At 45.3% G+C, this 17,493-nt stretch overlaps 1 protein-coding gene and 1 long non-coding RNA gene across 8 annotated transcripts; one reads left to right on the top strand and one right to left on the bottom strand.

Moving 5' to 3' along the window:
• Positions 1 to 2,782: 2,782 nt before the first annotated feature.
• LOC118375418 (UDP-glucuronosyltransferase 2C1-like) lies at positions 2,783 to 8,864 on the top strand. Of its 2 annotated transcripts, none has more exons than XM_035761975.2 (3): positions 2,783 to 2,973; positions 6,914 to 7,949; positions 8,181 to 8,864. In XM_035761975.2, exons 2-3 carry the CDS (start codon positions 6,922 to 6,924, stop codon positions 8,752 to 8,754), a joined length of 1,602 nt encoding a protein of 533 aa, XP_035617868.1. In that variant the 5' UTR covers positions 2,783 to 2,973; positions 6,914 to 6,921; the 3' UTR covers positions 8,755 to 8,864. The 2 variants fall into 2 exon arrangements, with proteins under 2 accessions (XP_035617868.1, XP_035617867.1); XM_035761974.2 differs by lacking the exon at positions 2,783 to 2,973 and adding an exon at positions 3,403 to 3,681.
• Positions 8,865 to 11,734: 2,870 nt separating this feature from the next.
• Positions 11,735 to 16,179, bottom strand: LOC127908381 (uncharacterized). 6 transcript variants are annotated; one of them, XR_008067059.1, is made up of 4 exons: positions 16,047 to 16,179; positions 15,731 to 15,845; positions 15,592 to 15,639; positions 11,735 to 15,502 (listed from the first exon to the last, which is right to left on the bottom strand). It is a non-coding gene; the product is annotated as an uncharacterized LOC127908381 (long non-coding RNA). The 6 variants fall into 6 exon arrangements; XR_008067057.1 differs by having other exon boundaries at positions 11,735 to 14,617; positions 14,666 to 15,502; positions 15,731 to 16,138; XR_008067060.1 differs by having other exon boundaries at positions 11,735 to 14,617; positions 14,690 to 15,502; positions 15,731 to 16,138.
• Positions 16,180 to 17,493: the final 1,314 nt, after the last annotated feature.

The raw sequence follows: 17,493 nt of genomic DNA, 5'->3' as shown, positions 1-17,493 counted from the left end.
TCACCCAAAACCTATTACTCTGCAAGGATAAATCCATGCTGGATTAAGAATGACCGATTTCTCATATTCCGATGCGACCCAGAACTGTCAGGTGTTAGTGAATATGAACCGGCCCATCTATATAACCCATCTATAAGTGTCTCTGAACACATCAGGTTCCTGGGTCCTGTGATACAGAATCCGTTACCTTTATTGTTGGTACTTTTAACTTTTTCTCATTTCCGCTTTTAACTCTTTAGGTCTAGCCTTATTCTTCAGAATAACTTGTTTCAAGTCAATTCTGATTTGTTGATTTCGATGGTCCATTGAACCTTTACAACACTTGTGTGGGGATCGCCTGTCTATGTCGTCGTTATGAGATACCGGACTGTCTGCCTCCTGCTTCTGTATCCGGATCAAAGGTAAGTTTACAAATGTGTCATTTCTTCTATTTTACACTTTTCTTTTTTGATGTTTCGTTTAACATGCTGTAGTGGATCTAGCCTGGTCCCAGATCTGTTAGCTTCTTTTAGGTCATTATGATAGGAATTGGCAGGACAGCAGAAGCACTTCTGAAACCAGGCTAGAATTGATCCAACTTGAATATTGTCCAATTGGAAATGCAGTGTCTGGTTGAATATTATCTTCCCAGCAGGTTGGAGTCAATTCCATTTTTAAGTTCAGTCAATTAAGGAAGTACACTGAAATTCCATAAGGGACATATAAAGGGGAGGTAATGATGAAGGTAATGGAGTCCAGGTGTGAATCATGATGATCTGCAGGTGAGAGTAAGGAAGGATGCCAGGTGTGTGTAATGATGATTCCCAGGACCGGCGACGTCGTGTGCCAGAGGGGAGGCGTGACAGTAGGCACGCCCGTCCCCCCTCACAGACGCCGACCAGGGAGGTGACCCTGAGGACAAGGAGGTTGCCGGCAGAGAGCCAGACTCAATTCCCCGGGTGGAATACTGCGTGGCGGCCTGCCTGTTCCTTTTGACGATGGGCGGTGCGCTGGAGTCTCTCATGAGCGTCGCTCCACACTTCTTCTGCGTGCCGGAACCACTCATCAACCGCAGGCTGGTCGGTCTGGCCCGGGGTCCACGGCTTGTCGGTCTGGCCAGGGGTCCACGGCTTGTCGGTCTGGCCCGGGGTCCACGGGGCTGAAAACCCAGAGCACGCTGGAAGGGTGTTAATCCAGTAGAAGAGTGACGCAGCAAGTTCTGGGCGTACTCTGCCCATGGTAGGAATCGTGCCCACTCACTCTGCAGGTCCTGACAGTGACTCCTCAGGAACCTCCCCAGCTCCTGGTTCATCCTCTCCACCTGCCAGTTGGACTGAGGCTGGTACCCGGAAGTGAGGCTGAGCTTCTCCATTAAGTCCCTCCATAGTCATGTGAATTGGGGGCCACGGTCGGGGGGTGGTGTATGTTGATCAGTCTCACATCACTGTGGAGGAATTTTGGTCCATTCCTCCATGCAGAACTGGTGTAACTCAGCGACATTTGTGGGTTTTCAAGTCCTGCCAAAACTTGGGATCAAATCAAAATCCGGTGTAGACCTTACCATGAAATGCTTACTTATAATCCCTTAACTCTATTTTCTTAAAACTGCATTGTTAAGAAAATATACTGAATTAACTAAAGTAAAAATAATAACAAGGCTATATACAGAAGGTACGGGTATACAGGTGAGTCAAGGGAATTGTTTATGTCGGTAGTGGATGTAGTCTCTTGGTAGATAGTGTGGTTTACAGCAATACCTCAAGACTTCTTTAATATTAGACATCGCTCACCAGCTTTTATTGACAAATAGACACATACCCCCAGCCCTCGTCTCACCAGACGTAGCTGTTCTGTCCTGCCGATGCACGGAAAACCAAGCCAGCTCTATATTATCCGTGTCTCGGTGAAACATAAGATCCTACATTTTTCAATGTCCTGTTGGTAGGATAATCTTGAACGGAGATCATGCAGTTTATTTTCCAGTGATTGCACGTTGGCTAATAGAAGGGGTGGTAGAGGCGGGTTACCCACTTGCCGACAAATTTTCACAAGGCACCCCGATCTACGCCCCCCAGTATTTCTGTATTTTCTTCAGGCGAATGACGGGGATTTGGGCCTGGTCTCGGAGAAGCAGTATATCCTTTGCATCGGACTCATTAAAGAAATGTCTAGTTTGCGGTGAGTAATCTCTGTTCTGAAGTCCAGAAGCTCTTTTCGGTCATAAGAGACGGTAGCAGCAACATTGTGTACAAAATAAGTTACAAACTATGCGTAAAAACAAACAAAATAGCACAGTTGGTTTGGAGCCTGTAAAACGGCAGCCATTCCCTTCGGCGCCATTATTACGGGGGTCTGGACATTGACTAGGCCATTCCAAAACTTCAATTTTGTTGCTTTTGAACCATTTCCATGTAGACTTCAGAGATCTCGTCTATCAATTTATCCTCTGTGGGTGAATATTGAGAATGAGACACACACAGTAAAATGATTCATAGCTAATCAGAGAAAGAGAGAGAGAATTTGAGAGTTCACGTACTATACTATTGCTTTAAAGGCGTCACTATTAACAATGCCCCTCTTTTCACTATTAAATAATGGCAAACTATTCTGACTTTTTAGTTGTATCGCCTTCACAATCCTTGTCTTACACTATTTGCAATGTAGTATACAGTAATGCAAAGTGTGTGCACTGCATTCTGTACCCTCTCTAAGGCGTCATTGAGACGTAATATGGTAATACAGGGCATAGCACAGTCATGGTCACATGTCGTAATTATTTTTCCTGGGCACTCACCTTTCCTCTACTACTCTTGTGTTTCAACCCAGTTCAACGATGGTGCGTGCAATGCCCCTTGGCTATGTTATCTAACAGATGAAGATTATTTTATTGGTCAATTGCAACACACAAGGTCAGCCCAAAGGTTACTTCCTCTTTTAACCCAAGACGCAACAAAATTATTTTTTTTCCCTCATCAGATCCTGGATTCGAAACAGGCAAGTTTCCAGTTGATGGCTTGCCTCTCTAACCGCTTGGCTATCTGTCACCTTACAATTGCTACCAATGGCGAAGAGAGACATTTCTTAATGTGTGGAACTGATATGCATATATGCATGCTTGTTGCAAATTGTGGGACTGAACATTTTCACTTGAGCAAGCGTATGAGTCTCATGCAACAAAAAAAACACACACAAAATAAAAACGGTTGCAGAAATTGTTTGAACTTTGAACATGGTTTATGTTCCAAATGGCACCCTTTCCCCTATATAGACAGTGTACAGCTTTTAACCAGAGCCTTGGTCAGAAGTAGTGCACTATATAGGGAAAAGGGTACAATTTGGGACACAAACCAAGTTCAAACAAGTTCTGGAATGCAGTGTTACACACACACACACACACGTAATGTATTAGACGATGGTTAAAAACAGTCCACTTGGTACGATTTGCCACTGGTCACACAGAGATTGTGTAAAACCTCCAGACTCCCCAAGTCGTTTTGCGTTTAACAAGGCGCGGTTGTAGTAGTGAGGAGGAACCTATAACTTACCTTTATGTCACATGTCTGATACCAACAATCAGGGGACACAACCCTACTGGACTGCCTTTCAGTGAGATGTGAATGAATTTGAACTAGTTGTCTGGGCAGTTGGACAAACTAACACTGAATTGGATTTTAAAGTTGCTTGTGGACTTGGCTGGTTTTGGTAGGTAATCTATCAGTGAGAACACTGTACATTTAAGGGTTTATAAAGGCTTTATTTTTTATGGTAACAATGGTTATTTAAACATTTAGTTTAATTCGTTCAGATAGTTTGTTGGTAGTTAGTGGTTAGTTAGTAAGTTACAGTGCCTTCAGAAAGTATTCATACCCCTTGACTTATTCCACATTTTGTTGTGTTACAGCCTGAACATGTGTTTTGAAATGTTTGCACATTTATTGAAAGTGCAATACAGAAATAACTTATTTACATAAGTATTCACACCCCTGAGTCAATACTTTGTAGAAACACCTTTTGCAGTGATTACAGCTGTGAGTCTTTCTGGGTACATCTCTAAGAGCTTTCCACGCCTGGATGGTGCAAAATTTGCCCATTTATCTATTTTCTAAATTCTTCAAGCTCTGTCAAATTTCTTGTTGATCATTGCTAGATTACCATTTTCAGGTCTTACCATAGATTCTTCAAGCAGATTTAAGTCAAAACTGTATCTTGGCCACCCAGGAACATTCATTGGTTTCTTGGTAAATTTGTCTCCCAATGTCTGTTGGAAAGCTGACTGAACCAGGTTTTCCTTTAGGATTCTGCCTGTGCTTAGTTCTTTTCCATTTCTTTTTATCTTTAACTCCCTAGTTCTTGCCGATGACAAGCATACCCATAACATGATTCAGCCACCACCATGCTTGAAAATATGAAGAGTGGTACTCAGTGATAGGTTGTGTTGGATTTGCCACAAACATAACGCTTTGTATTCAGGACATAAAGTTAATTTGCCACATATTTTTGTGGTTTTACTTTAGTGCCTTGTTGCAAACATGATGCATGTTTTAGAATGTGTTTATTCTATACAGGCTTCCTTCTTTTCATTCTGTCATTTAGGCTCTATTGTGGAGTAACTACAATGTTGTTGATCCATCCTCAGTGTTCTATCCTATCACAGCCATTAAACTGTAACTGTTTTATGGTCACCATTGGCCTCATGTTGAAATCCCTGAGTGGTTTCCTTCCTCTCCGGCAACTGAGTTAGGAAGGACGCCTGTATCTTTGTAGTGACACGGTGTATTGATACACCATCTAAAGTGTAATGAATAATTTCACCAGAGGTGATGCTCAAACTGATATTCAATGTCAGCTTCTAAAAAAAAGATTGGTTTTTTAAGTTATATTTTTTTATAACCCATCTACCAATAGGGGCCCTTCTTTATTAGACATTGGAAAACCTCCCTGGTCTTTGTTGTTGAATCTGTGTTTGAAATTCACTGCCCGACTACAGGACCTTACAGATAATTGTGTGCGTGTGGGGTACAGAGATGAGGTGGTCATTCACAAATCATGTTAAACACTATTATTGCACACAGAGTGAGTCCATGCAATTTATTATGTGACTTGTTTAAGTACTTATTATGTGTGTGTGTAGAGGGGGGAGGAGGAGGCATTCTGTTTGCATCATAAAGGCAATTCATTGTGCAAAGATGGAAAGCAAATTGGAAAAATGATATGTGATCTGTGTAACCTGGAGAAATCGAGTCTCTGTGCTAAGATACCACTCCTTGTCATGCCAAACAATGACAAGGAGCACAAGAAGTGGAACGCTTGCACAAAACCGGTTCTGGATTTCTGAGGATGGAGTAAGCAATATGAGTTTCTCCATGGATGCTACTTCTTAGCCTCGTTCCAGGTCTGTTTGTGTTGCCTTGCCAACTCCTACACTTAGAAAAAGGGTTCCAATAGGGTTCTTCGGGTGCCCTCATAGGAGAACCCTTTTTGGACCCTCTGTGGAAAGGGTTCTACATGGAACCCAAAAAGGTTTTTACCTGGAACCTAGTGGTTCTTCAAAGGGTTCTTCTATGGGAACAGCCAAAGAACCCTTTTAGGTTCGAGATATCGATACCTTTTTTCCCCCCTAAGGGTGTATGGTGATTGTCACACCAAACAAACAGACTTGTCAAGACTGTACAAATAGATCTGGGACTAGAAGGCTTTTCATTTTTTATATATATTTTTTTATGTAACTAGGCAAGTCAGTTAAGAACACATTCTTATTTACAATGACGACCTACCAGAAGGCAAAAGGCCTCCTGTGGGGATGGTGGCTGGGATTAATAATATAGGACATAACTCATCAAGAGAGACCTAAGACAACAACACAACATGACAACACACCATGGTAGCAACCCATGACAACACACCATGGTAGCAACCCATGACAACACACCATGGTAGCAACCCATGACAACACACCATGGTAGCAACCCATGACAACACACCATGGTAGCAACACATGACAACACACCATGGTAGCAACCCATGACAACACACCATGGTAGCAACCCATGACAACACACCATGGTAGCAACCCATGACAACACACCATGGTAGCAACCCATGACAACATGGCATGGTAGCAACACAGCTAGCTGCTCCTCCCATCCACAACCCATTCTATGCTTCCTAATGTGATCTGCAGCAGTCAGAATATTCTGATTGAACAATGAGGTTGCATAACCATAAACCCTCTCCCAGATCAGACCTGGGTTTAACCACCATTTGAAATATTTTAAATAATTTAAGCGTTTGCTTTTGGAGTGCCTGTGTAACGGATGTGAAACGGCTAGCTAGTTAGCGGCGCTAAATAGTGTTTCAATCGGTGACGTCACTTGCTCTGAGACCTTGAAGTAGTAGTTCCCCTTTGCTCTGCGAAGGGCCGCGGCTTTTGTGGAGCGATGGGTAACGATGCTTTGTGGGTGACTTGTCGATGTGTGCAGAGGGTCCCTGGTTCGCGCCCGGGTATGGGCGAGGGGACGGACTAAAGTTATACTGTTACACCTGGAATGCCAAGTTTGTGCTTTTTGTACGTTTCTACTGGTCCCATTGTCACAGCAAATCTCAATCACAGCTAAACTATTTGAAAATTATATCAAATCGTTTTTTGAACCCAGGTCTGGTTCAGATGTATCAGATATGATCTTGTGCAACTATGAGTCCATCTGAATATGACCCTATTGGATTGGTATGACAGTATACATTAGCTAGGTTACCTAGTAGATTAGTTGAATAACAACCCATTTCGCAACTTTATAAAAAGGGCCAGAGAGACAATTCAATTCTCTGATTCCTATACAATTGTCAGATGTTGCAGAATGTGCTAAAAACTATAGCTGACGGCTAGTTAATTATTGTGATTGATTGTTTGACATCTACTTCCTTGTATCTAATTAAGGTTTCACCATGGACGGAAGGATGTATCAACCAACCCTTATCTCATTGGTCGTATTGCTCTTCACCCTGTCCAATATTGTCCATGGGGGTAAAATATTAATCTACCCAATGGATGGAAGCCACTGGGTCAACATGAGAGTCATCATCGAAGAGTTGCATTCCAAAGGCCATGACATCACAGTGGTGCGAGCGTCAAACAGCTGGTACATCAAGGAGAATTCCCCCCACTACACCACCATTACCGTCCCCAACACTGGTGGCTTCGATGAAAACTTCTTTGGTGAATTTATATTAAGTAAACATCTGAAGATTCAAAGGGAGCAGGGGAAAGGTTTTTGGACCGAACTCAAGCTTCAGTCATCAATGAAGGAGACTTTTTTTGAGTTCCACAAGAACATGGTTGAAATGATCACTCGTGTCCTTGAAGACAGAAAGTTGATCCAGTCTCTCCAGGATGCTAAGTTTGATTTGGTTCTGACAGATCCTGGGATTGGTGGAGGGACGATCTTAGCCCGCGTCCTCCACCTTCCTCTGGTTTACAATGTCAGATGGACCATTCAAGGTGAAGCTCATTTGGTCATCGCCCCGTCGCCTCTCTCTTACGTCCCATACACAGCCACAGAGTTGACAGACAAGATGACCTTCCTCCAGAGAGTCACCAACGTCTTAGCTTACATACTCGGGAGTTACACATTGACATCTATCACAGAACCCAACTACAAACCGATAGTCCAGCGTTACTTTGGCCCTGACGTGGATTACAACGCATTCTTCCAGGAAGCAGATATCTGGCTCATGAGAAGCGATTTTGTCTTTGAATTTCCGAAACCCACCATGCCGAATATGGTCTACATTGGTGGATTCCAGTGTAAGCCCTCCAAGCCTCTTCCACAGGACCTGGAGGAGTTTGTTCAGAGTTCCAGCGAGCATGGGGTTGTTATGATGACTCTGGGGACTTTGGTGGCAGAGCTTCCTGGAGATATCGCAGATGAAATCGCTGCCGCCTTCGCTCAGCTGCCTCAGAAGGTCATCTGGAGGTATGGATGGATGGATGGATAGATCCTTTAATTAATTGATTGGACAAATTATGAGTAAAATGGAGCCAGTTTTCCAAAAACAATAAGGCCTGGTCCTGGACGAAAAAACTATTTCAAATGTTATTCTCCATTGAGCATGCTTTTAGTCCAGGACTTTATCTGGGCCTAGACTTCAAAGCAAAAGTGTCAGATTTCCATGTATATCCACTGTGGTTCTCTTGTGATTCTCAGGTATACTGGACAGAGACCCTCTACCCTGGGTAACAACACCCTACTGGTGGACTGGCTTCCCCAGAACGATCTCCTAGGACACCCCAAGACCCGGGCCTTCGTAGCCCATGGAGGATCCAACGGTGTCCAGGAGGCCATCTACCACGGTGTCCCCGTAGTCGGCCTCCCTCTCGCCTTCGACCAGTCCGACAACCTCTCCAAGTTGAAGGAGAGGGGGGCAGCTAACACGGTGGATATCATCACAATGGACAGAAATGTGTTCCTGGAGTCTTTGAAGGCTGTGCTGCATGAACCGTCCTACAGGGAGAACATGCAGAGGTTGTCCAGACTGCACAGAGACCAACCCATTAAACCACTGGACAAGGCAGTGTTCTGGATCGAGTTTGTTATGAGACATAAAGGAGCTCGTCACCTGAGGACAGAGTCCTATAAGATGTCCTGGATAGTATACCACTCGGTTGATGTGATAGCGACTTTGCTGGCGTGTGTGTTGCTTGTAACGCTGGTTTGCCTGGCAGTCGTAAGATGTGTTTGGCGTAAGGTGTTTTGCAGGAACAAAGTGAAAAGTGAATGATAATGTGTTTTGAGATGTGAATATTAAAATATCATCTTATCATTGCTCAATAAGCAATTTATCAATAACATTTACATTTTATCAATAAAACATTGTTTTAGGGTATGTGATACCTTTGTCATTCAAATTTGTTTTTTAAAATGGGTATGGATTTAAATAATCTATGCAGAATACTCAGGAGACGGGGGAAGAGATCACGATGACTTTATCATGTCCATTTACGATTGGCCCGAAATTCTGTCACCAGTAAATAGGAAGTCATCTTCTGTCAGGATCATTGTAATCATATGGCTACTGCAGAGGTAATGGACAATCCATTTTTTTTTTACCCAACATTGTAGAATCAGTAATACTATAAATCAAAATGTATTTGGTCACATACACATGGTTAGCAGATGTTAATGCGAGTGTAGCGAAATGCTTGTGTTTCTAGGTTAGACCGTACAGTAATATCTAACATGTAATCTAACAATTTCACAGAACTTTTAGACCTTATACTCACAAGCGCCAGAATGAATTAGAATCAGCCTGACCGTTTAAAATATGAGAACTGGAGACAGTTATTTGATGACCAGCAGCTGATCTGTTATGTTGACTTTATATTCTGCTGTTTGGGGTTTTATTACAGAGCAACTTTTATCAGTGTTGTAATTTCTCCAGGCATTTTAAAGTGGTTAACGTTATTTAAAAACCAAATACTTCAGTGTTCTTTTCTCTTCATGATACTCCTACAGCTATTGTGTGGCATGACAAACAGATGCAAAGCTACCCTTGTGGTTCCATTGTCTATGGTTTTGTCTAATCATTTTTGGATGCTGTTCTAGATCTAATCCAATTTTTTGGTCACAAAGACAGTTAGCAGACTTTGACGAAATGCAGCTGTTACTGTGTAATACCTAACAAGTAATCTCAACAACTCCCCAACAACTACCTGATAGTGGTTTGAATGAATAGGCAGTGGTTGTCCAGACTGCACAGAGACCAAGGTGCAATAGATGGTATAAAACCACTGGACAAGGCAGTGTTCTAAACAACATTTGTTATTTGTGGCATATAAAGTGGAGTCATCCATATGTCACCTGAGTGGACAGAGCCCTATAAGATGTCTTGAGATAGTATACTGTTCTTCTCGGTCCCAGCTTTGTTGATGCTGATAGTGGATAGTGGTTGAACAGGCAGTTGTCTTTTGTCTTTGATCTTTTTGGCCTTCCTGTGACATCGGGTGCTGTAGGTGTCATGGAGCGCAGGTAGTTTGCCCCGTTGATACGTTGTACAGACCTCATCACCCTCTGGAGAGCCTTGCGGTTTAGGGTGGTGCAGTAACCGTATCAGGCTGTGATACAGCCTGACAGGATGCTCTCGATTATACATCTGTAAAAGTTTGTCAGGGTTTTGGGTGACAAGCCAAATTTCTTCAGTCTCCAGAGGTTGAAGAGGCGCTGTTGTGCCTTCTTCACCACACTGTCTATGTGGGTGGACCATTTCACTTTGTCTGTGATGTGTATGCCGAGGAACTTAAAACGTTCCACCTGCTGTCCCTTTGATGTGGAACAGGGGGTGCTCCCTCTGCTGTTTCCTGAAGTCCATGATCATCTCCTTTGTTTGGTTGACGTTAAGTGAAAGGTTGTTTTCCTGACACCACACTCCGTGTGCCCTTGCTTCCTCCCTGTAGGCTGTCTTGTCGTTGTTGGTAATCAAGCCCACTACTGTTGTGTCATCTGCAAACTTGATGATTGAGTTGGAGGTGTGCATGGCCACGCAGTCGTGGGTGAACAGGGAATACAGGAGGGGGCTGGGCACGCACCCTTGTGGGGCCCCAGTGTTGAGTGTCTGAGAAGTGGAGATGTTGTTTCCTACCTTCACCAAAATCAAATCAAATCAAATTTATTTATATAGCCCTTCGTACATCAGCTGATATCTCAAAGTGCTGTACAGAAACCCAGCCTAAAACCCCAAACAGCAAACAATGCAGGTGTAAAAGCACCACCTGGGGGCGGCCCGTCAGAAAGTCCAGTACCCAATTGCACAGGACGGGGTTGAGACCCAGGGCCTCCAGCTTGATGATGAGCATGGAGGGTACTATGGTTTTGAATACTGACCTGTAGTCAATGTACAGCATTCTTACATAGTTATTAATTTTGTCCAGATGGAATAGGGCAGTGTGATGGTGATTGCGTCCTCTGTGGACCTGTTGGGGCGGTATGCAAACTGACGTGGGTCTAGGGTGGCCGGTAAGGTGGAGGTGATATGATCCTTGACTACTCTAAAAGCACTTCACGACGACAGAAGTGAGGGCTACGGGGCGGTAGTCATTTAGTTCAGTTATCTTTGCCATCTTGAGTACAGGAACAATGGTAGCCATCTTGAAGCATGTGGGGACAACAGACTGGAATAGGGAGCGATTGAATATGTCTGTAAACACACCAGCCAGCTGGTCTTCACATGCTCTGAGGACACAGCTAGGGATGCCGTCTGGGCCAGTAGCCTTGCGAGGGTTAACTCATTTAACTTTTACTCACGTCGGCCACGGAGAAGGAGAGCCCACAGTCCTTGTTAGCGGACTGCGATGTTGGCACTGTATTATCCTCAAAGCGGGCAAAGAAGGTATTTAGTTTGTCTGGAAGTGTGACGTCGGTGTCCGTGACGTGGTTGGTTTTCTTTTTGTAGTCTGTAATTTCCTGTAGACCCTGCCACATACGTCTCGTGCCTGAGCCATTGAATTGCGACTCCGCCTTGTCCCTGTACTGTCATTTCTCTTGTTTGATTGCCTTGCGGAGGGAGTAACTACACAGTTTATATTCAGCCATATTCTCAGACCTATTTCCATTGTTAAATGCGGTGGTTCGCACTTTCAGTTTTTCGCAAATGCCGCCATCCATCCACGGTTTCTGGTTAGGGTAGGTTTTAATAGTCACAGTCGGTACAACATCTCCAGTGCACTTCTTTATAAACTCACTCACAAGTCAGCGTATAGGTCGATGTTGTTCTCTGAGGCTGACCAGAACATATTCCAACATGATCTAAACAATCTTGAAGCTTGGCTTCCGATTGGTCAGACCAGCGTTGACTGGTTCTCGCCACTGGTACATTCTGTTTGAGTTTATGCCTATAAAACAGTAGGGGCAAGATGGCGTCGTGGTTGGATTTGTCGAAGGGAGGGCGGGGGAGGGCTTTATATGCATCACGGAAGTTATAGTAGCAGTGATCCACTGTATTAGTGCAATTAATATGATGATGGAATTTAGGTAGCTTTGTTCTAAAATGTGCTTTGTTAAAATCCCCAGCTACAATAAACGCACCCTCAGGATATATGATTTCCTGTTTACATAAAGTCCAGTGAAGTTCCTTTAGGGCTTGAGGGGGAATATAAACCAGCTGTGACTATAACTGACGAGAATTCTCTTGGTTGGTAAAATGGCCGGCATTTGATTGTAAGGAATGCTAGTTTGGGTGAGCAGAAGGACTTGAGTTCCTGTATGTTATGATTACACCATGAGTCGTTAATCATGAAGCATACACCCCCACCCTTCCTCTTCCCCGAGAGGTGTTCATCTTTGTTTGCACAATGCATGGAGAAGCCCGGTGGCTGGAGAAGCCCGGTGGCTGAACCGATTCCGACTTGTCGGGAACTAGAAGCACAAGCTTTTCGCTACACTCGCATTAACATCTGCTAACCATGTGTATGTGACAAATAAAATTTGCTTTGATTTGACTACATGTCCCGAGAGAGCCATGTTTCTGTGTAACAGAGAATATTACAATCTCTGATGTCTCTCTGGAAGGCAACCCTTCCTTGAATTTCGTCTACCTTCTTGTCAAGAGACTGGACGTTGGCTAGTAGTATACTCGGGAGCGGTGGGCGATGTGAACGTCTACGGAGTCTGACCAGGAGGCCGCTTTGTCTGCCCCATCTGTTGTTTTGGATCGGCTTCTGGAATTAGATCCATTGCCCTGGGTGATGGTCTGAACAAAGGATCCGCTTCGGGAAAGTCGTATTCCTTGTCGTATTGATGGTATATCCAATAGTTGTTCCCGGTTGTATGTAACAAGACTCAAGATTTCCTGGGGTAACAATGTAAGAAATAACAAGGGTCGGGGTCAGTCCAGTAGCTAAGTTTGTGGTCGGTCCAGCAACCAGGTTACGGGTCAGTCCAGTAACCAGGGTACGGTCGGTCCAGTAGCCAAGGTCGGGGTCAGTCCAATAGCTATGGTTGGGGTCGGCCCAGTAACCAGGATTGGGGTCAGCCTAGTAACCAGGATTGGGGTCAGTCCAGTAACCAGGATTGGGGTCAGTCCAGTAACCAGGATTGGGGTCAGTCCAGTAACCAGGATTGGGGTCAGTCCAGTAACCAGGGTTGGGGTCAGTCCAGTAACCAGGATTGGGGTCAGTCCAGTAACCAGGGTTGGGGTCAGTCCAGTAACCAGGGTTGGGGTCAGTCCAGTAACCAGGATTGGGGTCAGTCCAGTAACCAGGAGTGGGGTCAGTCCAGTAACCAGGATTGGGGTCAGCCCAGTAACCAGGATTGGGGTCAGCCCAGTAACCAGGGTTGGGGTCAGTCCAGTAACCAGGGTTGGGGTCAGTCCAGTAACCAGGGTCGGGGTCAGTCCAGTAACCAGGGTCGGGATCAGTCGAGTAACCAGGATTGGGGTCAGTCCAGTAACCAGGGTCGGGGTCCCACTGCACACACCTCACCATGGGGCTCTCTGTTCACAATGTTGACATCAGCAAACTGCTCGCCCGTACAGTTGAACCCGGGATTCATCCGTTAAGAGCACACTTCTCCCAGCGTGCCAGTGGCCATCGAAGTTGAGCATTTGCCCACTGAAGTCGGTTTACGACACCGAACTACAGTCAGGTCAAGACCCTGGTGAGGATGACGAGCACGCAGATGAGCTTCCCTGAGACGGTTTCTGACAGTTTGTGCAGAAATTCTTTGGTTGTGTAAACCCACAGTTTCATCAGCTGTCCGGGTGGCTGGTCTCAGATGAACCCGCAGGTGAAGAAGCCGGATGTGGAGGTCCTGGATTGGCGTGATTACACGTGGTCTGTGGTTGTGAGGCCAGTTGTACGTACTGCCAAATTCTCTAAAACGTAGTTGGAGGCGGCTTGTGGTAGAGAAAATAATATAACATCTTCTGTCAACAGCTCTGGTGGACATTCCTGCAGTCGGCATGCCAATAGCACACTCTATCAAAACTTGAGACATCTGTTGCATTGTGTTGTGTGACAAATTGCACTTTTTAGAGTGGTCTTTCAATGTCCCCAGCGCAAGGTGCACCTGTGTAATGATCATGCTGTTTAAACAGCTTCTTGATATGTCACACCTGTCAGGTGAATGAATTATCTTGGAAAAGGAGAAATGCTCACTAACAACAATGTAAACACACTTGTGAACAAAATTTGAGAGAAATACGTTTTTTGTGCGTATGGAAAATTTCTGGGATCTTCTATTTCAGCTCATGAAACGTGGGACCAACACTTTACACGTTGCGTTTATATTTTGGTTCAGTATAGTTCACTTCCTGAATTAAGTGATTTGACTCCCAACCCTGATAGACAATCCTGTAACACTTAAGATAATATTAGAATAGCCCAGATGGAAATAGTTAGTTAATTCCCATGTTTGCTACACTAGGGGGAACGCAATGGGAAAGCAATATATGAGATCTCTCCACACCCTCTGATGGATCAGATGGATCAAGAAGAAGGACGATGATGAAACTATTCAGTGCTACAAAGAATGGGAGATCCTTGGAGCCTGGCTGTCACGTTGACTCCCGCTCTGACGGTCGACATCGCCGGTTTACTAACAACCGGCTCTGGCAACTTTACACACACATAGCAACCCGTCATTACACTCACCTGGCAACCCGTCATTACACACACCTGGCAACCCGTCATTATGCACACCTGGCAACCCGTCATTACGCACACCTGGCAACCCGTCATTACGCACACCTGGCAACCCGTCATTACGCACACCTGGCAACCTGTCATTATGCCCACCTGGCAACCCATCTTTATGCACACATGGCAACCCATCATTACACACACATAGTTCCCATCATTATGCACACATAGTTCCCATCATTATGCACACCTGGCAATCCATCATTATGCACACATGGCAACCCGTCATTACGCACACATGGCAACCCGTCATTACCCACACATGGCAACCCGTCATTACCCACACATGGCAACCCGTCATTACCCACACATGGCAACCCGTCATTACCCACACATGGCAACCCGTCATTACCCACACATGGCAACCCGTCATTACCCACACATGGCAACCCGTCATTACCCACACATGGCAACCCGTCATTACCCACACATGGCAACCCGTCATTACCCACACATGGCAACCCGTCATTACCCACACATGGCAACCCGTCATTACCCACACATGGCAACCCGTCATTACCCACACATGGCAACCCGTCATTACCCACACATGGCAACCCGTCATTACGCACACATGGCAACCCGTCATTACCCACACATGGCAACCCGTCATTACCCACACATGGCAACCCGTCATTACCCACACCTGGCAATCCATCATTACGCACACCTGGCAATCCATCATTACGCACACCTGGCAACCCATCATTACGCACACATGGCAACCCATCATTACACACACATAGTTCCCATCATTATGCACACATGGCAATCCATCATTACGTACACCTGGCAATCCATCATTACGTACACCTGGCAACCCATCATTACGTACACCTGGCAATCCATCACACCTGGCAATCCATCATTACGCACACCTGGCAATCCATCATTACGCACACCTGGCAATCTATCATTACGCACACCTGGCAACCCATCATTACGCACACCTGGCAACCCATCATTACGTACACCTGGCAACCCATCTGCAGGTACATGGCCAACCCATCATTACGCACACCTGGCAACCCATCATTACGCACACCTGGCAACCCATCATTACACCTGGCAACCCATCATTACGTACATGGCAAGATATCACTTATTGGAATCAACACATCATTACGTACACCTGGCAACCCATCATTACGCACACCTGGCAACCCATCATTACGTACACCTGGCAACCCATCATTACGTACATGGCAAGATATCACTTATTGGACTCAACACATCATTACGTACACCTGGCAACCCATCATTACGTACATGGCAAGATATCACTTATTGGACTCAACACATCATTACGTACACCTGGCAACCCATCATTACGTACATGGCAAGATATCACTTATTGGACTCAACCCATCATTACGTACACCTGGCAACCCAGCAGCCCCTGCTGGGTCTCAGTAGGTGTACCAGGGCAGACGGTGTGTGAGGCCATCTGCTGTTTGGCAAAGAGAGGTACATGGCAAGATATCACTTATTGGAATCAACACATCATTACGTACACCTGGCAACCCATCATTACGTACACCTGGCAACCCATCATTACGCACACCTGGCAACCCATCATTACGTACATGGCAAGATATCACTTATTGGACTCAACACATCATTTGTACCAATGTTTGTAAACATTCCTATTTATAAATGATAGCTATGCTAATGATGTCAATAAAGCCTGATCCGATCAAAGAAAGCGTGTAACGTTTGTTTTATTGGTTGCCATACCTTACATACAAACTTGATGTAACATTTTGACAGTGACAAGAGTACATTTGTAAGTGCGTACCTCTGTTCATACACCTTGGTTGGAGAGGGAGGTACCAGCAGCTGTTGTACTTTTCAAATGTCAATGGAAAGAGATTTGAAGTCTTGAGGGATTTGGAAAGGAAACATTATACAATGTACTGTGTCTCCTTGGAGAGGACACATTATACAATGTAACATTATGCATAATCTCTCTACATAGCTTCACAAGACAGGTGTTGGCATAATGATCAAATCAAATGTAATTGGTCACATGTACATGGTTAGCAGATGTTAATGCGAGTGTAGGGAAATGCTTGTGCTTCTAGTTCCGACCGTGCAGTAATATCTAACAAGCAATCTAACAATTTCACAACGACTACCTGATACACACACAAGTGTTAAGTTCCTCTTCCTGCTGGCAGTTCCTCTTCCTGCTGGCAGGAATCCTCTTCCTGCTGGCAGCTCCTCTTCCTGCTGCAGTTCCTCTTCCTGCTGGCAGCTCCTCTTCCTGCTGGCAGCTCCTCTTCCTGCTGGAGTTCCTCTTCCTGCGTGCTGGCAGTTCCTCTTCCTGCTGGCAAGCTGAGTTCCTCTTCCTGTCATCTCCTGCATCTCATAAAGTGTTGTTGACTTCCTGCAGCTCCTCTTCCTGCTGGCAGCTCCTCTTCCTGCTGGCAGCTCCTCTTCCTGCTGGCAGTTCCTCTTCCTGCTGGCAGCTCCTCTTCTTGCTGGCAGCTCCTCTTCCTGCTGGCAGCTCCTCTTCCTGCTGGCAGTTCCTCTTCCTGCTGGCAGCTCCTCTTCCTGCTGGCAGTTCCTCTTCCTGCTGGCAGTTCCTCTTCCTGCTGGCAGTTCCTCTTCCTGCTGGCAGCTCTTCTTCCTGCTGGCAGCTCCTCTTCCTGCTGGCAGTTCCTCTTTCTGCTGGCAGGTCCTCTTCCTGCTGGCAGTTCCTCTTCCTGCTGGCAGTTCCTCTTCCTGCTGGCAGTTCCTCTTCCTGCTGGCTCCTCTTCCTGCTGGCAGTTCCTCTTCCTGCTGGCAGTTCCTCTTCCTGCTGGCAGTTCCTCTTCCTGCTGGCA

Source organism: Oncorhynchus keta, chromosome 17 (genome assembly GCF_023373465.1).
Source record: "Oncorhynchus keta strain PuntledgeMale-10-30-2019 chromosome 17, Oket_V2, whole genome shotgun sequence".
Lineage (NCBI taxonomy): Eukaryota > Metazoa > Chordata > Actinopteri > Salmoniformes > Salmonidae > Oncorhynchus > Oncorhynchus keta.
The sequence above is the reverse complement of the archived record's forward strand: the minus strand, read 5'-3'. Positions and strand labels throughout refer to the sequence as shown.

Bases quoted from the DNA above. Each gene is read 5' to 3' on its own strand.
- LOC118375418 (XM_035761975.2), top strand. From the start codon at position 6,922: ATGGACGGAAGGATGTATCAACCAACCCTTATCTCATTGGTCGTATTG. The intron at 7,950-8,180 runs GTATGGATGGAT...TGTGATTCTCAG, and splicing joins CCTCAGAAGGTCATCTGGAG to GTATACTGGACAGAGACCCT.